Below are 23486 nucleotides of genomic sequence, written 5' to 3' on the forward strand. Positions count from 1 at the left end.
GAGAGCAACTGAAGCATCTTTTCTTTTTACTCTTTTTAGGGGAGGGATGGGAGAGGGCAGTGGCAGAACACAGCAAATACCATATTTGTAATGGTTTTTTTCTCATCTTCTCAATGTGTGGAAGGAATGGAAAATAAAATAAAAAATATAACAAATACTTGGGCTACTGTACCTCACAGGGTTATTACGAGGAAAGTGCTTTGTAGCCTTCAAGCACTAAAGGAATTAGAGCAATTATTTTTCTTATTGTTCACCCCAAAACAGGAGATAAGGGAGCATGCCCAGAGCTACATTCCCAGTCCCAAAGGGCTCTTCTCTAGGAGTTTGGTAAAATCCATGGGCCAGCAGTCACAGTTTCACCTAACATAATGGTCACGGTTTGGGAATCCTGAAATATTTACCAAACTGGTTAGGAAATCTAGTCAATTTCTAACATGAAGAACAAGATAGGGTTGATCCAGAGATAAACTCTCCCCTCTCTCACAGGGCACAGGCTTGGCTTGTCCCTGACATTTAAACCTCCCACTGCAGAAACAGCCTGGAGGCTAAGACGTAGAGCTGCTTGGAGGCCTGAAAACAAGTGTCCCTGCTCAACACTTGGCTTCTTTATGCTAACACAAGCTCTCAAAAACCAAGGTGGATAAATCACTGAACACTCCATCAGCCAGGCCCAATTTTCTTTTTCAGCATCTCAACAGGCAACATGCTGAACTGTTTTTCCTCTCCTCTCCCCCTTCAACAATCCTTTATTTAGCACCCACTCGATGCTAAGACACTGTGCTGGGCCTGAGGCACACAAAGACTCAGCCCGTCCATACTCTCTACCACCCTGTGCTTTTGCACAGACTATTTCCTATGCCCTTATGACAACATACTGTATTTCCCAAATATACTCAAGATGGGGAAAAATTCAAGAGAGTCCTGAAAGGTTTTAACTGGATATAAGCCAAACCGCTGGTTCTCCTTTGCTTAAAACAAATAACAATCACTACCACCACCACATCTCAACCCCTTGATCCTAGCATTCAAGGTCCCGCTGTACTACCCACTGGGTCCCACTCAAATCCTGCCCTCTCTCATCTCTGTGGCTTTGCTCATACCACTCCCACATCTGAAATGAACTCCATTCTCTCAGACTGCATCAACTGGCATCCCTCTCCTTTCCTTCAAGGCCCAACTCAGGTGCCATCTTTTCCAGGAAGCCTTCCTTCACATAGCACCCACTGTGCTGCTCATCGCCCTCTGCCCAGACCGGCCCTCTGCATGTGCTTCCTTGTCCCTCTCCAGCAGACCTTGTTAAGGACAGGCTCTGTGTTCTATAGACTGATGTGTATTCCCTAGTGCAGGGCTTTGCACACAACAGACACTTAATAAGTGTGTGCAGGATGAATAAGGCTCCCAATTCCTGCACAAGAGAAAATTCAGTGATAACTAATTTTATTCCTAAACAGACACAAATATCATATCAACTACCAACAGTTCATGACAGCTATGGAAATAATCCTATGTCTGAACAAAGCAGAGGATCTGGCATTATATGCAGCACTTCCTTTATTCAAACTGTGGAGCCAGGCTCTCAGCAGGATGATGGCACAACATCTCACAGCGTGAATATTCGTATCTCGAGTCTTTAGAGTCAAGGACCTGGGTCCTTCCCATCTAGATAATGAAACAACGCCAAGTCCAGTACATACAAATATTCCTATTTCCTGGCCTTTGCTCACATTTTCTTGATGGCATGATTTCAGCCTGATTTCCAAAACCATGGTCAAATGTTCCCAGTTGAAATACTAGACACTAGTTCAGATGACTCTATCATTGACGGTAAGACACCACAGGGCCTTGGATATACACAGTACGCACGCACTCAAATGTTTGTTGAATGAATGTTTCAACACTCCAGATTAGGAAGCCTGGTGCCCCTATCACCATTCTGGCCAAACCTTTGCTTTGGAGGCATATGGTCTTTGTACTAATTGTACTAATACTCCTCTGCCCCCAACCCCCAGCCCTTTATTACCAGACCCCTGTGGAGGGACCGAAATGAACAGCCAGGGCTATGAAAACAGTCCCCTCTGAAGCCCTTCAGATGAGAGGGTCCCATCCCATCGGTTCTGGAAGGGCCTGCTCTTCACTGTCTTCCCTCCTCCCTCTCCCATGCTAAGCTCTGCTTTCTGGCCACTGAGGTCAGTCAGCCTGTGACCTGGCTGGCCACCTGCTTCTCAAATGAGAAATGTAATCCTTTGATCCCTCTGCCCTGGGGAACCCCTCTCATGGAGTTCTTTTATCAGGTTCAGGGTAATGGCTTTGACTTGGTGAGGTGGCAACAGCATCAGGATCCAATTTTCTTCTTTTCTTCAGCTGGTACAGGTGTGACTTGGACTTTGTATGTGCTGGGGGCAAAGACAGAAAGAAAAACAAAAGGCCCTCAGTAAGATTTCCTTAAGTGGCTAAAATATCCCCATCCCTTTTCCCCTCCAGCAGCAATGGGGCTATAGGGGGGTGGGGAGGGGAAGGGCGAGGGGGGGTTCTGAGACTCCTTACTCAAGATGAACAAGAAAACAAGCCTGACATCTTTATTTGTTATTCTGCTTTCATGTGGCTCCATCACGCCCCTTATCAGAAAGCCAGGGTTCTGCTCCTCCTTCCCCTTATAGGGACATCTCAACCCTCCAGAAGGCAGGACTGAAAATTGTGACAACAAAAAAGCAGCACTTTTCAACAATGAGAAAGGGTCGTCTGTTAGTGCTGGGAAGACTTCAGATGTCTTTTCCAGCCAGCCATCCTGGAACTCTCTGGCCATGTTATGGGGAACTGTGCTGCCCCTATGGCACTGCCACTCCTGCCCCTTCATCCCCATTTCTAGTTCAGGCTAGCAAGAGCCAAAAGCATAGTCCCTTTCCCTGTGTCCAGCAAGCTGATCATCTAGGGCTAGAGTTCTTGAAATAGGCAGCAGCCCTGAATAGATGGCAAGTATGAATCTTCTTCCAGGGAGGAAACAGACAGCAGAGATCTGGGATCTCACTAAAAGCCTCAAGTGCAGAAGGCTCATTCACCTGGTCTTATCTTAGGTCTCAATCCTGGGACAATCTCCACCCTAGAATTGGTTTAAGGAGCCACATTTTTAACAGTCTGTCCAAAGAAAGATCATCCAGAAAGGCATGAAGACATATGTTCCAGTTATCAATTTTCCTGTGTAGGTACTACAAACTGATCATTAGTAATACTTTGAAAGAAATCCATCGTGTAAAAAGGACTAGCAAGTTCAGTTAACATCATTCTCAATCCAGGCCCTATGGCAAAGCACAGGGTTCTGGCTTCTCTTTCCAACAAGAGAAGAAAGAATGGGATCGACAGATGGTGCTATAGAATGTCTTACACAAACCACTCTCACAAAGGCTCCCAAGTGCTCTCCTCTAAGAGGAATGGAGAAAATCTCAGAAAGACTTTCTGCAGGTGGTACAACTGAGTTTCTCTCTTCTCTTCCCTCACCTCCCAATCTGGTTTGTGTAAAACCTGAATATGACCTATAATTGGCGACATTTTTAAGTGTAAACAGACAGATATGGAGGCTCCCTTTCAAAGGGCAGTCTGTATTCAGGAGTTACCTCTCTTAGAATCAATATGGTATTCTCTCTTCCCCTATGAACACCACAGACCAATTACAACTGGGACTGCGACTGGCACCAGAATACCCTGCTAGACAGCAGAGGGTCTGACCCCATATGGCAATTCCTGTTTTCTGACAATGGAGACTGATTTATTAAATTAGCACTTAAGAGAACAAGTCAACATGGGCAAAATAGAGCCTAAATTTCACTATTCTAGCATTTTAAAAGTGGCTGTAAAAGAAGGATGTCCTGCCCAAAAACCTTCCAGTAACTCTACCTATCAAAGTGTTTTCTAACAGAAACAGCAGTGAACCTTGAAGACTTGAGCTCAAGACTCAGCGGTGTCTGCTACTTCCAAGCTATGTGAACTCTGGTAATTGACAGAATGTATATAACTGGAAGGGTTCATCTATTCTAATTCTCTTATTTTACAGAGGTCAAATGGCTTTCCCACAGTCTAAGATAGCAAAAAGACCCCTAATAACTTTAAATGACTTTAAGTCTTCTGTACTAGAAAAATAATAATTTAGGGGCAGCAAGGTGGTGCAGTGAATAGAGCACCAGCCCTTGAGTCAGGAGTCCCTGAGTTCAAATCCAGCCTCAGACACTTAACACAAAAACTAGCCTTGTGACCTTGGGCAAGTCACTTAACCCCAACTGCCCTCCAAAAAGCAAAAAGAAAAAGATGATAACTTGGGGTAGTAGCCAGTCACACAGTATCTGCTAGAAGATACCTTCAAAGTGGGAATCTAGTCCAAAGAGTATCTTCTACCTAGACAGGAATCCTCTCTAAAACAAGCTTTGACTATTCAGACTCCAACTGAATACTGAAATAGTGGAGAATTCATTACTTATTACCCTCTCGGGATACTCAGTTTCTCCAAATGTAAATGAGGTGTCTGAACTAACTTATGTCTTCTGGCTCTGACATCCTGTGACTATAACTTCATTAAACTTAAAAGTCCATCTTCTCGTAGAAAGATGGGGCTTGAAGTGCCTATGTACATTCTGGTTTGCTAAACTTCAATATGGAATTACTGTGGGTTTACAAAGGGAGTAGAATTAACTGTCCAATGAGTCTCTCTGGTCTTGCTCAGAACCTCTTCGTGAAATTATGTACAGGACATTACCAAAAGAAGCTGCTCTCTCTATAATATCTACTTCAGCTCAAACTTGAAGTGACTCTGAGTTTTATGAAATTCCAGATGGATTAGCAGCTCTCCCAAGAAAGTCTCCTTTTAATGTAATCAGTTTTTATTAGAACAAGCTACCATTTTCAGAAATTATTTCAATGAGCAAAAGCAACTGTTCCACCAAAGTCTTAAAAATACCTAAGCTAGGGGCGGCTAGGTGGCGCAGTGAGTAAAGCACTAGCCCCGGAATCAGGAGTTTGGTTCCAGCCTCTCCAGCCTCAGACACTTAACACCCACACATAAAAAACTAGCCGTGTAACCTTGGGCAAGTTACTTAACCCCAACTGCCCTCCAAAAAAAAAAAACCCTAAGTTAAGAACTCTTGCACATCTCTTTCCAAATCCTTTATTCTTTTACCTGCCCATTCGCGGTCCCCAATGATGATTCTATCACACAGTTCACATCTGTGATGACTCCGTTTATTCTCAGTGACATCATACTGCAATCTTATGGGAGTGGCTACAGGTTGCTTGCCCTGGGGAAAGGAAATCAATAAAAAAGCATTTGATTAAGAAATTTCCATTTTATTTTCAATTATCTGAAATTCTGATTTCTATAGTGCTTCACCACTTACAGAACATCTTCCTCACAACAAGCCTGTCAAAGGAGGTTTGCCATGCAGAGCTAGTAGAACAGAAAGGATACCAGGTTTTGAGTCAGCGGACTAATATATTATTGTGCATTAATAATAATAATAATAATTCATTATTCTCTCTCTCTTTCTCCTCCCTCTAATCTGTATAATGGGGATAATACTGATACTATGATGCCTTCTTCTGAACAAAGCAGTTTTGTCACCTTTTGAAACAAAGTTACTACTAACTCTTCAAAGTTCTACATAAATCTGAAGTCACTGTTCATGTATTATCCTGGGTCTGGTTAGAGACATGATGGGAGCACTGACTCTGGCAATAAACTTCATGAACATGAAAAGTGGAGATGGAGTCATGAGAAGCCAAAACCTTTACAAGTCTATCCAAAGGAAAGACAGGAAGCTCCAATATAACATTCTGTTTCATTCTTAGATGAGAGACGGATATGATCATAAACAATAAAATGGGAAATTCTGATTACATAAATTTTAAAAACTTTTAAACAAACAAAACTGTCACAGCTTTAATAATAATCTCTTTAATAAGAGAAATGATCAATCAGGGCAGAGAAGCTCAGTACATATAACTGGTAAAATACAAATATAGAAGAAAAATTATATCCAATGATATTCAACAATATCCAAATAATAAGTGGTCAAAGGATATGAACCACCAGTTTTCAAAAGAAAAATGCCAGGTACCAAACAAAAGAGTGCTCTAAGACTTCAAGGAGAGACAGCACATGAAGACAGCTTTGAGGTTTTTCCTCGGAACAACCAGACTTGTAAAGAAGACAAAAGACAGAGACAACCCATTTGAGAGGGGCTCCAGGAAGACAATCTAGGACAATCAACCTTCACTGCTGGAGCTATGAATGAGTTCAAATGTTCTGAAAAACAATTTGGAACTATAGTAGAAAAATAAATGACTATCCATAGCCTTTGATACAGCGACACCACTAGCGAGCAGAACTCCTAGAAAGATCAAAGCTGGAAACAAGGATCAAATATATACCAAAATATTGACAGCAGCACCTTCTTGTGTCAGCAAAAAAACTGGAAGCAAAGTGGGAAAAGGCTGAACAAACTGTGGTACAGCAAGAGAAAATTAATACACCGTAAGAAAACAATGAACATGAAGAATTCAGAACAATTTAGGAATACCTTTATTAACTGATGCAGAGTGAAGTAAGCAGAACCAAAGGAACAATTTATACAATAACCACAATAATGTAAAGAAAAACTCTCTTGAATTCTGATTAATGCAATAACTAATTCTGATTACAGAGTACTGAATATGAAACACACCTTCCTTCTATGATGGATGTAAAATGATAAATAATATATACATTTTCTGAACATGGCTAATATTTAAGAATTTGTTGCTTGATTGTATATATTTTTATGAGGGTTTTATTTATCTTTTTTATCCTTCAATTTGGGGTTGGGGAAAAATTGGGAGGGAAAGGGAAGTTAATGTTAAAAATAAAATTAAATTTCCCTTCTCTCTGTCTACAAAAAAAAAAGGTTTTGTCAGAACAGTTTTAAGTATAAAGATCTTGTCTCACTGAAAAATTATGCTTCTTTTTATTTTAAATTAAAAAGATTATAAATCCTATGATCCTACCTTAGGGAAAAAAAGATAAATACTTCCCCCTTCTCTAAGCAGAGAAATGATGGATCACAGATACAGAATGAGACACAGTCAGTGTATATTTTAACACTATATTTCTTTATGAGGAAAGGTTCAGAAAGACCTTGGAAAGGGAAGACTAAAAAAGCCTGGAGAAAGCACTAGAAACAAGTTAACAAAGCCTGGTACCTTTGAGGCAGGTTCAAAGCAACAAAGGTGTTCAGAGCCCTACCCAGACAGCACTGCACCAGGAAGGTACCTGGATGAAGCTTCCCACAATCTGCAGAGCAGGTCCCAGAACTGACTCCTCCCATTTTAAGGCATCAGTTACCTCCAAACCATATATCGGGGGCACACTGGGTCCAGGGCCTGACAAAAAAGAGAAACTATTAGTTGACAGAGTTCAAACCCAAACTAACCTCATTCCAAATGTTCTGTGGCTTGATAATACTAAAATTCCTGACACAAACGTTCTCTGTTCAGAATCCAATTCACACCTGAAGATAAACATGCTACCTTGTCTCTAGGCCAAAAGGAATAATCCCAAGAGTCTTTTGTGAACTTCACCTTGGTATCTTAATATAGATACCAATGAGTATATAAAGTACAAGACAATCTGACTGACAGCAGCCCTGGCTGCCCAACTAAAAAATCTCTGAAAACTGACCAAGAAAAGGGCAATGACATCCCTCAAGAAATCTGTGACTAAATATATGTACACTTAAGAGGAATTGCCAACTCACCACAGCAGGAAACATACCATCAGCTTCTTTTGCCAAAGCCAATGTATGGCAGAGAAAGAAACACTAGACTAAGAGAAGACCTGGTTTGAATTCTGGATCCATCAGTGACTACACGCCTGACTCTATGCCAGTAATTTCCCTCTTATTTGTCCTATTTGGGCTATTAAGGAGAATGAAATAATGTATGTAAAAATGCCATATCAATATGAGCTATTATGATGAAGTAGGCATTTCTCACGTAGCCCTAAACCAGAGCATATATAAGAATTAGTCCCTGGAAAATATTTCTGAATGCCTTCTACTACCACCTCTAAGGCACATGACTCCCAAATGTAAGTCTCCAGTCCTGAACTCTCTTCCAAGTTTCAGAGGTAAATAATTTAATTGCTGATAGGATGCTTCTGCCTCATTGGCACCTCAAATTCATGATATCCCTAACCTGCTTATTATTCATTCTCCTAAACCCATTCCTCCTTTCAGACACCATTTTGTCTGTGGCACCACCAATGACCTTCTTTCCCCTGGGGTTATCCTTGACTCTTCTTCCTCTCTCGACAATACCAGTAAGTCCTACTGATTCCACCTTAGCAATCTCTTGCATAAATTGTAGCCATTCTCTTTACCTTGGTAAAGAGACATTCATCCCCATCTACTTGGATGACTGAAAAAAACCCTTCAAGTGGCAGAAAGCATACCTCCCAGGCCAACAACCCAAAAGGATCTTCCTGTCCCTAATGTAAGACCCTTCCAATTTACCCTTCATATCTTTGTTGGGAGTTAATTTTTGCACAGATCTAGTCACATCACACTTCTGGTCAAAACCTTTTTGTCATTTCCCACTGCCCATGGAACAAAGTTCATACTCCCTCTGATATTTAAGGCCCCCCAGAATCCTGCACAACCTGACCTTTCTAACTTCATCTCACATCATTCTCTCCATATACTTTTAGGTACCAGCCAAAATGGACCATGAGTCTCCCTGTATGCCTGGAATTCTTTTATCAATGTCTTCGTATTCCCATTTACCCCAGTGCCCGACACAGTTTGTTGTTGTTCAGGTGTTTCCAACTCTTCCTGACCCCATTTTGGGCTTTTCTTGGCAGAGATGCTGGAGTGGTTTGCCATTTCCTTCACCTTATTTTAAAGACAAAGAAACTGAGGCCAACAGGGATAAGTAACTTACCCAGGGTCACACAGCTAGTAAGTGTCTGAGGCCAGATTTGAACTCAGGAAGACGAGTCATTGATCCAGGCCTAGCCCTCTAGCCCTCACAGTTGGTGACTAATAAATACTTACCGAGTGACTGTCTTTTTGCTCAGGTACTCCCCCAGGCCTGGAATGTCCTCCCTCCCTCTCTCTCTCTCTCTCCCTCTATTAAATCCATACCAATCCCTTAAATCCTGACCCAAGAAATACCTGCTCTACAAAGTCTTCAATGTCAACATTAACATGTCCTCAAAGACTTCACAGACCACTGTTTATACCTTTCTACTACACTTACCAGTTATCTCTAACTCCTTAGCCTTCTACTACCCTTTAATTCTCATATAGGCAAGGATCTCTGAATATCCCATTGCACCTGGCAGAGAGTGCACAGTAGGCACTTAATAAAAAGGACTTGGAGTGGCAGAAAGTATGCCTCCATCTTTATGATGTTAAAAACACCCTTGCTGGGGTGGCCAGGTAGCACAGTGAGTAAGAGCACTGGCCCCAGAGTTGGGACGACCTGGGATCGAATCTGGGCTCAGATACTTAGCACCACACCCAGAAATAACTGGCCGTGTAACCTTGAGCAAGTTACTTAACCCCAATTGCTTTAAAAAACAAAACAAAACAAAACAAAACACCCTTGTCCAAAGACTAGGGAAAGCTTACTACTAATGGAGACTGAGGCCCCTGCCATCAGGAGAGGTAGAGGCAGGCATCCTGGCATGATTCAGTTGCAGACAGGCAAAGAGCATCAAGACCTGGACAAAAACATCAAAGGCCACAGAGTGCCAGCGGCTGGCAGGTGCCCACCACAAATGAGTTTCTTCAGAGAGAAGCCTGAGCTGCACCTGCCCTCCACCTGCCCTTCCAAGGAAAGGTGAGACTGGGAGGTGCAGGCAGTGTCCACAGGCCACCTGGCTTGGGGTAAGCTCTGCACCTGTTTCAGGGCCACTCTACACTCTCCTCTCCTCCAAGCCCTTTGTTAGGCTTCTGTGTCTGCCCTCAGCCCCTTTCCACAAGTGCTCAGCTCCCAGCTGCTGTTAATGGCTCTGATCCAAGGCTGAGCTCGACTGGGGAAGTCCCTCTGGCTTCCTGCCAAAGTGATGTCTCCCCAGTAGAAGAGGCCCAAACCAATAGGATGGGCTCCTGATCTGGAAAGTGGTTGTGCCTTTCACTCCAGCACTGCATGTGCTTCTGTGCAGGAGAAGCAGACATATGACATGCTACGCCATCAAGCCCATATGCTTCTAGAGTGTGCGAGCAGGCCCAGAATTCTCCGGCTTTTCAAGATTACAAAGTTCCAACAACGAAAAGTGGTATCTGTTAGAAAATATTTCAGGAAGTGAAGGGGATTGGGAGAAGAGAAGCTACATCAGGAGTTTGTCGTATACCAAGTTTTCATCTTGACTAATGATCAAATTTTTCCTGTCTAACTGGACAAGCAGGGAAAAGAGAGAAAAAGAGTAGAATGTCCAGTGTACCTCTAGGCTAGAAAGTCATCGGTAACTATCAAAGGCCAAATGACAGCCTATGGATGGATGAAATCACTGAATTAGGCAGGTCCAAAGAATGCCTAAGAGCCCAAGGCACATGTGCTCAAAGGGAGAAAAGATACAATGGGCACCACAACATATGTAGCCCAAAATAATACCCCAAATAAAACTAATGTTTATTAAGGTTGGTGACTCAAATACAGATAGATTTAGGCCCTGTGCTCTTTGCTAGGGATAAGGATGAAAAATGGCATAGCTCCTGTACTCTAGACCCTATGATCTAATGGAGAAATTTGTGAAGAGATATGGCAATTACAAATAGGTATGGTATTAGGTAGGAAATGACAGGGCAAAGAAAATCCAGGCAGAATGTTCTAAGAAAATCCAAGGAGGGAAAATTAATGAAAGCAATAGCTCCTGGGCTGGACCCTTAAGGAAAAGAGAGACTATAACAGAGCTAGGAGGAAAGCTGACTCCATGATGGATAAAAGTGCATTCCCTCAGCAGTCTTTATCTATAAAAGAAAACATACTGCCCAAAGCCAAAGAGCATGCTAGAGGTTATTTATTCAGAAACTACCCTGGCACACGCACCCACAAGTTGTAAGGTGGTTTCTAACAAGCTAAGCTTTTTTCAGCCTACAGCTATGTAACTTGCTCCTTCTGACACCATGTTGATGGTGTTCAGGTAACTGAGTGGCTGGCAGGGACAGAACTACAATTTGATGCCTAAACACCAGACAGACTCAGAAGGCCTAGTGTCAGTGTGAATGAGGAAGGGAAAACCTCCAAAGGCTGGATAGTTTAATTTTTGGTAATCTTACTAAGGACTATTTACTCTTGACTTTGGAAAGGAATTACTTGGCAAAGATGAAATGTTATAGGGTAACAGTTCTTAATTTGGGGGTTTGGGATCTTGTTTTCTAAAAAATATTTTGATAACTATATTTCAACATAATTGATATCCTTTGTAATCATTTATTTTATATATTTAAAAATATTCTGAAAAGTTTCCTTTTACCAGACAGCCAAGGGGTTCAGGACATAAAAGGTTAAGAACTCTTGTTCTAGGCTAATAAAACTTTTTAAAGTTTATTGTGATTACATTAAATTGAAAAGTTTTTTGCACTAATAAAATTAATGCACCTAGGATAAGAAAGAAAGGTATTGACTAGGAAAAAATTATTTTTAACGAACAATTCTGATAAGGGTCTGATATGAGACCAAGACTTTACCCCCATATGAACAAAGAGCTCTCAAAAGACAAACCATAAACTATTAACAACCGTATAAAAGATTGTGCCAAATCATTAATAATAAAAATGTAAATTAAAAATCAGCTCTGAGGTGTCAATTTACACCTAGCAAATTTGCAAAGATGAACAGAAGATGAAAATGGTCAATGTTGTAGGGGTTGTAGAAAGAAAAGCAATAATATACTCTTGGCAGAGTTGGGAACTGGTACAACAATTACAGAAAGCAATATGGAATCTTACCAAGAAATTAACTAAAATGTGTATCCCCTTTGAACCAGAGATTCCACTACTACAAACATATCCCCAAAGAGAGTGCTAGAGGATAGACCTATAATTTCACTGATATAGAAAACACCTGGTTGAGAAAACTGTCCTACCAATGCAAATTGACACATTCTCTGAAAATTTCTGTCTTAAGAGAAAAGGTTGGAGAACAGATAGGTGAAAGTTCTTGACCAGAGTCACAGGCCCCATATCTGGCAGAGGTGGGATCTGAACCCAGGGTCCTCCTGACTTCTGGGTCAGTTCTCTATCATCCCTAGATGTCCACATAGGCACCAAAATATCTGTGACAGCTCTTTCTATTCTATAGTAAAGAAATGGAAACAAAATGATGCCTACAGATTGGGAAATGGCTAAACAAAGTGTGGAACACAAACACAATGGAATATTACTGCTCTGTAATAAATGAATATGAAGAATTCAGAAGCATCAGAAGAATTACAGAAACTAAGGCAAAATGAAGCAAAACCAGGAAAACAACATACATAATGACAATAACATAAATGGAAAAAATTACTGCAACCCCCAAATCCCATAATAATGAACACAAGATAATAATAACCAAGCTCTTCACGCTGAAGAAAAGATAACAAAATGCACCTCTTTTCTTTGAAGAGATGAGGAACTACATGGATATGGAAGTTTCTCTACACTGCCCCACTTGGTTGACATGTTAGTTTTACTGCTTCCCTCCCCTCCCCTCTTTTCTCTTCATTCTTCGTTTTAAGCTCACTGGCTGGGAAGAAAGGACCTATCTGGAAATGCCAATGATGTAAAAACAATTATGTATCAAGTTTTCTTTTTAAAGCTTAAATTGATACCAGGTACATATTTTCCTATCTCTTTACTATTCCTTTCTGCAGAATGCCTGTCTCTAAATGATGAAGAGGCAGACTTCACTTGTGAGATATTTTTTCCAAAGGTAACAAAGGGTGAAGAAATCCAGAGAACGAAAATGTTTCCCATGTGTAATGCATCACCTCACTTGATCCTCAGGTATCACGCCCATTTGACAGCTGATGACAAAATCTCAGAGAGGTACAGAAACTGGAGCAAGGTGACATGACTAGTAAGCCTCTGCTCCTTCCTATCTGCATCATCTCTGGTAAGTCACCTAACTGCCTCAGACCTAGGCCCTTCATCTATGCAATCAGAGGATTTGACTAGGTGGCTGTTAAAGTCCCTTCCAGTCCTGGATTTACAATTCTCTAACTTGAACCCAGTTCTTCTGACTCTAAATAATATCCATGTGCCTTTTAAGCACTTCAACAACGGCTCTCCCATCTACCTCAGAAGATGCTGTGGTACACTGGAATGGAACGAGTGAAGGATTTGGAATCACCCCTCCCCCCTCCACTGTCCCACCCCAAAGTTCCAGTCAAATAACAACCGCCTCTCCAGTGTACTCTCCATCGGCAATAAACTTCCCTTCATCCTCAAATTTTTTTCTTCCCCATGCCTTAAATCTCCTACTATTACTGAAACCTAGTTCCCTCCTGATGACAAAGCCTCACTATCTGCCTTTCCAGTACAGGCTGCACCTTCAGTCACTCCCCTTACCTCACTGGTCAAGAAATACTCCTAGTTGCCCACTGCCATTTCCAGGTTCTCCCCCTACCTCTATCACTCAGTAACCTCACACCTCCTTTGAGGTTGATACAATTCATTTCTACCAATCAAAATCTTCTCTTGAACCTTTCATTCTTGATAACTATTGTCCTATATGTCTTCTACCCTTTGTTGCTAAACTCCTTTGAAAGATCATCTACAAAAAGTACCTCCACTTTCTTTCCTCTCACTCTCTTCTTACAATTTGGCTTCTGACTCATTATTCCACCAAAACTGCTTTCCAAAAATACTGATGACAACTTAGTTGTCAAATCTAAAGGCATTTTCTCCATCCTCATCATCCTCAACCTCTCTGCAACCTATGCCAATGATGATCACCCTCTTCTTGGTCCTATCTTCTCTAGGTTTTTGGGACAGTTTTCCTCCCATCTAACCATTTCTTATACTCCCTAGCCACGGGTGTCCTGTACAGGGTTCTGTCCTGAGCCCTTTTCTCTTCTCCTTCTATATAACTTGGTGAGCTCATCAGCAACCACAGATTTAATTACCATCTCTAAGCTGATGACTCTCAAATCTACCCATCTTGATCCCATCTTTCTGCTGACCAATCTCACATGGTCCTTTCAGAAATGTCAAGCAAGATGTTTGGTAGACATCTTAAACTCAATATGTCCAAAGCAGACTCATTATCTCTGCACTCCCTCCCCCACATCCCCCCTCCCAATTCATGCCTGGACTATTGTAATAGCTGCTGGTGGGTCTGCTTGCCTCAAGCCTCTCTCCACTCCAATACATTTTCCATTCAGCCACCAAAGAGATGTTCCTAAAACACAGGTCTAATCATGCCCTCCTTTCCCTTCCCCTTCAATAAACTTTGCAGTCTACTGCATCCAGAATCAAAAGCAAAATACTCTGACCATCAAAACTTTTCATAATGGGGTGGCCAGGTGGCACAGTGAGTAAGATTGCCAGCCCCAGAGTCGGGAGACCTGGGGTCGGTACCGGCCTCAGATACTCGGCACCCACACAAAAATAACTGGCTGTGTAACCTTGAGCAAGTTACTTAACCCCAATTGCTTAAAAAAAAAAAAAACTTTTCATAACCTAACTTTGCTCCTACCTTTCCAGACTTCTCATACCTTACTCCCCACCACATACTCTGATTCAGTGACATTGACCTCAGCTCTGGGTATTTTCACTTGCCATCCCCCATGCCTGGAATGCTTTCTCTCCCTTTTGTCCACCTACTGACCTCCCTTGACTTCCTTTATGCTCCAATTAAAATCCCATCTTTTACATGGTATCTCTCCCAATCCCTCTTAATTCTAGAGCCATCCCTCTTTTAATTATCTATTTATCCTGTGTATAGCTTGCTTTGTACTTATTTGCTGTCTTGCTATCTTCTCCATTACACTGTAAGTTCCTTGGGGGGAAGGGCTCTATTTTTGCTTCTTTTTGTGTCCCTAGAACTTAGCACTGTGCCTAGAACACAGAAAGCACTCGATATTTACTGAATGACTGACTGAATCAAGAAATTCTAGATTTAAGTTCAAATCCCAGCTTTCACACTTAGTAACTGTTGACCACAGTAAATCACAATCTCTCTAAGTCTCAGTTTTATCATCAGTAAAACGGGAATGGTACTTATCATATATCTACATATGTGATACACACACACAGCCTTCTCACAGGACTGTTGTGAGGAAAACACATAAACCTTTAGAAATGACTTAGAAGTCAGTTATTACATTTTATGAAAGACTGTAGAAGTCAAATTTCATTTACTAGGGCCTACTAAAAGAGATAACAGTAATTCTTCTTCAGTATGTGTAATGGTAATGGGATTTGAAGATCTTCCATGTCCCTTGTATTGGCAAGCTAACAGGTACTTAGCACTTAGTTTCAAGTTCATAATTGTGTCAAGTATTGAGATCCAGAACTTGTGAATCCCACAGTGGGATGAATTTGCTGATGTAGCAGGAAGGGGTTGGGCAGGGAGGAGCTAGTAAGAGGCCCAGGCCAGAAAGGGAAGAGCTTTCGAGAACAGAACTGGTGGTGGCAGAACTTCTTCTGAGAGCCAGCCAGAATTTTTGCTGTGGACTTCTGCTGAGAATTGCTGGGAGCGAGCATCGAGGAGGCTGAGCAGCTACCATGAGTGAGGAAAGGAGGATCTTTGCCTGAGGGAGCCTGTTTTGTTTTGAAGGTTTGGGAATCTGGGTGTTCACTGCATTAACTATGTATACCAACTTCATGGCTACTGTAATGATTTTGACTTTCTGATAGTTGAATAAATGCTTTGGCTCTGTCTTCCATGTGGAAAGCCTGTTACATTTTGTGATTCGCAACTACACCAGCATATTTATAGTCACTGTGGGTATTGTGAATATTGCATTGTTGTTACAGTATGAAAGATTATATGATAGGCTTGTACAAGGAACTTACGACTTAAGAAGCGGTTTTTAACCCATTTGTTTTGTTTCCGAGCATATCTCTTAGTCACTTGTTTTAGAGCCTCAATACCTAAAAGCAAAGAAGACAGAATAAGTCAAGTAACCAAGGTCAATGTCCTTAGAGCCTGCTAAACAAAGCCTCAGAACTTGAGATCAGAGAGCAGATAGCCCTCAGACAGCGAGGAGGAACATCTGAGCTCTGCTATACTACGGTTTAGGGCGACCTCCCTCTTCAGAACTCTCAGGTCCAAGGACATGACTACTTTGATAGAATGGAAAAATGTCAAAGGCAATGGATGGAGTCAGAGACTTTGAGGAAAGGACTTTGCTCAAAACACCAAATAGGACAGAATTAGTGCTATTAATTTCTTCTCACCCTGTGCTATTACACTTGTATTTGTATTATTAATCTTGACCCAAGATTCCCCAGGATTGAACAAAAAATTTCATACCTTTTTTAAGGAGGAGGTTACTGGTTTCTGGACTGCACTGGTCATCACTGATCAGGTATTCATGGAACTCTTTGAAGCCAATGGACTGAAAGATGCCATGCTGGTAGTTCTGACTGGGAAAAGAAAAGCAAAAGTTGGACCATTTATTTTTCTGTACTGAGGTTTTCCCTGCCATCCCCTAAAAAACATTCCTCAGAATCTCTTAAATGTTTTAGCATCAGAGAAGCTCAAGAGCTGAAAAAGAGCTCAGAGACTGTCTAATGAAACACCTGTATAGGAACATCCTCTAAAGCAGTTCTGACAAATAGCCAGATGGCCACTGCTGTATCCAATGATGAGGACCCTACTACTTCTGGCAATGGCACAATCCACTTTTTTATAGCAATGCCAAGATATTATTCCTTAAATCTAGTTATTCCTAACTCTACCTCACTGCTACTTCTCATCATTGCTCTTAAACCATCCAGGATCTAACAAGTCTAACCCCTCTTCGAATACTTGAAAGCAGCTAGCATGTTCCCCCAAGTATTCTCTCCTTCTGGATGAAAACCCTCAGGTTCATTCAGGGAATCTTTAAGGGGCACAGTCTCCAATTCTTTCATTATCCTGGTCACCCTCCAATCTGTCAATACTCTTCCTAAAATGTGGTGCCAGGACTGAAAATAATAATACAGATGTGGTCTGAGCAGGGCCACATGCCATAACTGTCTTCCAGTAGGCAACAGAATAAGGTCAAACTATAATACAGACAGAAACTAATTTTAGGTCTACTAGTAACTTTTAGATACAACTGAAAGATATGGAAGGGCAAAGTAATGTGCCCATATGCTCACCAATTCTCAGCAACTTTCTCCCGATTGTAGCGCCTATGAAACTCTTTCAGTTCTTCCAAAAGTCCAGCAGCTATCATTTCATCAACCCTCTTATCCAGGCGCTGGTCTAGAACTTCAAATGAAATGAATCAACCAATAAAGTTGTATTTACTTGGGATCATCCTTTATATGATCAGCATTAGGCTTATGCAAAATTAATTACACAAAATTACAACTACTGAAGATTGGAAAAAAAAGATTTATATGCCAAGGAAACTAGGTGGCCCAGTGAATACAGTGTTGGGCCTGGAGTCAGGAAGTCTTGAGATCAAATTTGACCTCAAGACACTTACTAGCTGTGTGACCCTGGGCAAGTTCACTTAAGTTCTATCTGTCAACAATTTCCTCATCTGTAAAACGAAAGCACCTACCCTCCCAGGGTTATCATGAGGACAAAATAAGATAATATTTATCAAATGCTTTGAAAGACTTAGTGTAATATAAAATGCTAGCTGTTGCTATTATTGCTTCACACTACCATGCCAGACAAAAACAGCTAGACAGAGCATAAATGCAAAAAAATGATGTGCTGGTGTACAGCTCTGATCATGTCAGTTGAAGAATTTCAAACAGCACATTTCTAATTCACTGGCACTCAAATGCATTAGTCTTCTAAAAATGAAACATTCTTTCTGAAATTTTTAGACTCTCAGAAACCATCTGATCTAACTCCCACATTGTATATAAAAGGAAACAAAAACTTCCACTCTTATATTACATTAAGGTTTACTAAGCCCTTTCCTAACGATATCTCTGCAAGATAATACAAATATCATTAATCTCATTTTACATATGAAGGAACTGAGGTACAAAAAGGTTTAGTGACTTACCATCACGCAGCTAGGAAAGACTCTGAGTCATTCCAAGTCCAGAGGTCCTCACAGTATGCCCCTAACCCTTGGAAACTAAAGCCCAGAGGGTCAATAACTCATCCCAGGATACAAAAGAACAAATGACAGAGCTGATATTCTTTGGGGCCAACGTAGTAGGACCAAAAGTCCATTCTAATTCTAAAGCTATGATCCTATACTAATTATTTATTCACTTAATCCAAGTTATACTTGGTTTTTTTTTTCCCTCCTATTCACACTTCTGTTATTTATTTCATTTGCCATTCTCACCTAAGTAAGTTATTTCAAAGTTTCAGGATTTGTCAACTTGAGGAAGAAAGTAGTACAAAATAATTAATGTTTGTATCTGATGATGGCATAAAGTCTTACTGAGAGATCTCATTCTAGCATAGAAGTGACCCTAAGCCCAAATGCAAAATGCAAGTTTTAGCACATTCTATCATGCTGGAAAAACTTCTATAGTCCTGGCTGAAGATGATGTCTGCTTTTTCAAGACCAGCCTACCTAAGTACAGAAAAGCTCTGTACTCTGGCCACTGAGTGATGAATTCTTTGACCAGAGCAATCCAAGAAACACAGAACAACATAAAACAACTCCTACAAATGGCAGCCTTTAAGCCAAGTCATGAAAGAAGCTACCAACTCTAGAAAATGAAGGAAGGAACAAGGAATTTATTGAGAACTTATCATGTGCCAAGGATATAACACAAAGCAAGACCTGACATCAAGAAGCTCACACTCTAATAAGGGAAGACAACACAAAGAGGCAGATATGAGGAGACCATGTTCTAAGCATGTGCCTATACAAAGGGACAGAAATGGGAGGTGGAACAACACGTGCAAGGAACACCAAGCAGGTGAATCTGGCTAAATACACTGTCAAGTGCAAAGAAGCTTAGAAACGTAAGCAGGGGCTAAGTTGTAGAGAGTTTTAATGAGGAAGGAAAGACTTTTTATTTGATCCTGGAGGTAAATAACATAACAATAAAAGGAAATTAAAGTTGTAATAGTCACCAATCCTGGCATAGATCACAGATACTGAAATATATTTCTCTCCTTCTGAGAGAAGTGAGGCTCAACAGATGCAAAATATTGTATGCACTGTGAGAAGAAATTGTTATGTTAATTTCATTTTGCTTAACTGTTTTTCCTGTACCAAAAGGGTTCAAAGTCTACTATGGGGAGCTAGAGAGGATACAGGGAGACATAGAGAAATGGCTTTGATATAAAAACAATAGGCATAAATAAAACTTACTGGGTAGAGCAAGGGAGAATACAAAAGCGTCACAGTTCTTACTTAGCTATAAATGCTAACTTAGCTATTGGTACTACAAATGGGAGACTCATGCCCTGTAACCACAAGCAGAGATACTACGAGACAAATCCTATCTTATCCATCTTGACACTCTTCACTACAAGAAGACAAAATGAAGCTGTTACTAAGCAGAAGGATGGCTCACAGGTTTTTTTTTTACCTTGGACAGGAAATTAAGGAGCCCTTTCATCATACTTCCAAAGATAGGAAAATCCATCATCCCATGGGACATGGTTATCTTATACTGGACTCCTGTGATAGTACAGTTCAGGACTTTCTTTTCACATCAACAAGTCCATCCCACAGGTGGGATTAACAAGCTCTGGGTTTTAACACAATCAATTTGAAAACCAAGCCAATACAGGGGAATCTTTATATTCCATTACTATCACAACTCCTTGTGAATAAATATCAAATCAGAAGCATGCAAATGAGAAGACATGGAATTAAAACAATTCAAACCTGACCTATTTAGGTAATCTACTCACACTTAAAAATGGAAAGGAAATAAAAGAATACTGACAGTTATCATCATTTCCCAAGGAATTTAAATTAATGTAAATTCGTCCCCCTGATGAAGATATCAAGAGTCAAACACCAATCTCAACCAGCAAACATATGCTCTCTTAGCCAGGTGGAGAGATATGGAAGACAAAAACAAAACCAATTATTAGTTCTAAAATCAAAAAGGGGATCAGTGGTACAGATTAGGTACACACACCCAGACACCGAGACACACACCCAGAGTCAACTAAACACAGAAGCATAGTGTTTGCTAAACCTAAAGACTCTAAATCTTGGGATATGGACTCACCATCTCACCAAAACTATTGAGGAAAAGAGAATATAGTCTATCAAATTAGGTTTAGACCACAATCTCACATTACCAGTGGATACAGGATTTAGCTACAACAGGGGAGAATATAGTCTAGGTTTAGACCACCATCTCACACTACCAGTAGATACAGGATTTAGCTACAACAGGGTTTATCATAAACAAACTAGAAAAGGAGAGAAGGAAACTTCTCAAGTACGGGTAGGTAAAAGTTTTTGACCAAACAAGGATAGAGAAGAACAGAAGACGAATAATTCTAATTACATAAAGCTGGAAAGTTTTGTGCAAATAAAATGAATACAGGGTGATTTAGAAAGGAAACAGTAAGAGAGAAAAAAGTCTTCGGGGCAAATTTCTCTATTAAAGGTCTGGTATCTGAGATATATATACATATATATTTATAGGGAATCAATATAAATTATCAAGATAAAATCTATTACTCAATAAAGTCAAAGAACACAAGTTCTCAAAAGTTCTCGAAAAAAGAAGAGTAAAGCTTGCAACAACTATATTTTTTTAAAAATCTCCAAAGCAGTAATTGTAAGAAAATGCAAATCACAACCACTCTGAGGTTCTACCCCATATCAAGAAGCCTAGTAAAATCCCCAAATTGATAAATGGCCAAAAGATATGAACAGGCAATTTTCAGAGGTAGAAATTAAAATATCTATAAACATATGAAAAAACGCTCTAAATCACTACTGATTAGAGAAATGCAAATCAAAACAACTCTGAGGTACCACACCTCACCAGTCAGATTGGCTAAGATGACAAAACAGGAAAATGACAAATGCTGGAGAGGATGTGGAAAAATTGGAACACTAATGTATTGTTGGTGGAGTTGTAACCTGATCTAACCATTCTGGAGAGCAATCTGGAACTATGCCCAAAGGGCTATAAATAACTACCTACCCTTTGACCCAGTAATTCCACTTCTAGGGTTGTATCCCAAAGAGATCATAGAAGCGGGAGGAAGACCCGTATGCACAAAAATATTTATTGCAGCTCTTTTTGTGGTGGCAAAGAACTGGAAATTAAGGGGATGCCTATCAATTGGGGAATGGCTAAACAAGTTGTGGTATATGAATGTAATGGAATACTATTGTGCTGTAAGAAATGAGGAGCAGACGGACTTTATATTTACCTGGAGAGACTTATACAAACTGATGCTGAGTGACAAAAGCAGAACCAGAAGAAATTTGTACACAATTATAGACACAACCTATGCGTGACGACCAATTTTGATAGACTGGACTCTTCTCAGCAAAGCAAGGTTATAAGACAACTCCAAAAGACTCATGATGGAAGGAGATGTCTACATTCAGAGAAAGAACTAGAAAGGACGAGAGAGAACAGAATTTGAATGCAGACTGATGAAGCAAACTACCTGCTTTCTTTCTTGTTTGTTTTTTTTCCTCTTTCCCACTGTTCATTCCATTGGTTACAATCTTTCTTTACAACCTGACTAATGTCTAACGTGAAAGTATTTGCAGATCCTATATTCGATTGCATGCTGACAAGCCCTGATAGTGATAACTCTGGACCCTGAAACTCAAGGGATTGTGGAACTGAATCTTGTAAACTAAAAGTAAACAAACAAATTAATAAAGACAAAAATTGAAAGAAAAAAAAGGGGGCTAGTAAAGATGATGGGGAAAAAAGAGGAAAATGGCAAGTGTTGGAGCCTGTGTGAGAAGAGGCATTATAAACTTCATGGAGTTAATCTGGGATACTTTGAAAAGTAACTTGGAACTATGTCATTCCATCCCATCACTAAAATGAGCATGGCCTTTGACTCAGCAACACCACGAGCAGGTATGTATCCAAATAAAAGAAAGGAAAAGAACAGCTATGCACAAAAGAATTTATCACAGCACTTTTGCAGGAAAGAACTGGAAAGTAAAGGGGGGTCAACTCAACATATTATGAAATATGGATAAAATGGAATGATTTTATCATAAGAAGGATGAAAGGATATTTCCCTGAGAAATAAAGGAAGTTATGTACAAACTGACACAAAGTGAAATGAGCAGATGCAGGAAAAACAATTTATATATTAACTACAACACTGCAAAGAAAGTCAACTTGAAACTTCTTTGATCAATGTAATGCCCAACCATGACTCCAGAGAGTAAAAAAAAGTATGATTCCCATAGGAGTTCTGGGAGTGGCAGTGACCCTGGTCATCCTGTGATCAGCCCAGCCCTCATGGCCAATGTCTGTTGAAGCCACACCTGTGGAGACCTCAATACCTCCTCAGCACACTCAGTTGCCTCCCCCCTCTAACTGGAAGGCAGAGTAATAAACTCCACCCAGGGGAGGAGGACTTTATAGAGAACTCCAGTCCTCTTCCAGTCAATTTTTCATTTCTCATCAGCTGCTTTCCTTGGTTTTGATTCCACAAACATCACTCCTTCCCACCACCTGAAATCTCATCATCACAGAGACTAGTTGAGTTTTAAAACTCTACACTTCTTCCTCTGACTAGAGAGCAGAGCAATTTTTAAACTTCCTTTGACATGTTATCTTCCCTCAGTAGATTGTAAGCTCTTGGAAAACAGCAGCTATCTTTTTAAAAATTTGTATCACCAGGGATTAACAGTGTACCCAATCATTTTCATCGACTGCCATCTAACTGTTACACACAGGATAGAGAAAAGACAGGAGGCAGCATGTGCCGGGAAAAAAAAACATCACTCTGACCACCAATTCTCCTCAGGCCCTGACAGTGATAAATCTGGACCCTGACTCAAGAGCCTTGGGAAAAGCAGTGCCCCCTAAACCACCAGATCTACTTCCTGCCTAATTCCTACAACCATCTTTGAGTGCAGAAATCACTGTGAAGAGGGGTCTCATCTTCTTCCTCATCACCAGCAGCAACAGGCAGAAAAGTATAAGAGTCGAGTGGCAGCACCTCCATGACCCCTGATTCTGCTTCCAGCTCAGTCATCAGGTAGAGAAGCAACTCCTGTGGAGAAGGGGCCAGTCATCCCCACCAAGTGCCATCGAAAGTTAGGCAAACCACCCTCAACAAAGCAAGGCCCCCTAAGGAAGAGACTAGAGGGAGCAGGTGCCAGCAGGTCAAACCACCACCACCACCACCACCACCACCACCACCACCACCACCACCAC

At 40.8% G+C, this 23486-nt stretch overlaps 1 protein-coding gene across 13 annotated transcripts in view; it reads right to left on the minus strand.

Annotated features, from left to right (window-relative positions):
* The window catches only part of TRIT1 (tRNA isopentenyltransferase 1), a 92839-nt gene continuing 69353 nt past the window's right edge, over window positions 1-23486 (minus strand). For 8 of the 13 annotated variants that reach the window (XM_069068017.1, XM_069068023.1, XM_069068026.1 and 5 more), the window contains 6 exons: window positions 17316-17427; window positions 16483-16595; window positions 16023-16100; window positions 7262-7398; window positions 5162-5279; window positions 1-2393 (listed from right to left, as the gene is read on the minus strand). In XM_069068017.1, the coding sequence (XP_068924118.1) occupies window positions 2272-2393; window positions 5162-5279; window positions 7262-7398; window positions 16023-16100; window positions 16483-16595; window positions 17316-17427 (680 nt within the window). In that variant the 3' untranslated portion in view covers window positions 1-2271. Of the gene's footprint in view, window positions 2394-5161; window positions 5280-5378; window positions 5429-7261; window positions 7399-16022; window positions 16101-16482; window positions 16596-17315; window positions 17428-23486 lie in introns of those variants that run through there. The other 5 variants (XM_069068018.1, XM_069068022.1, XM_069068019.1 and 2 more) reach the window with 5 other exon arrangements.

The sequence above is a fragment of the Petaurus breviceps genome, unplaced genomic scaffold (assembly GCF_028583685.1).
Source record: "Petaurus breviceps papuanus isolate PSGF00001 unplaced genomic scaffold, PetGlider_PUasm1.0 90760, whole genome shotgun sequence".
Taxonomy (NCBI): Eukaryota; Metazoa; Chordata; class Mammalia; order Diprotodontia; family Petauridae; genus Petaurus; species Petaurus breviceps.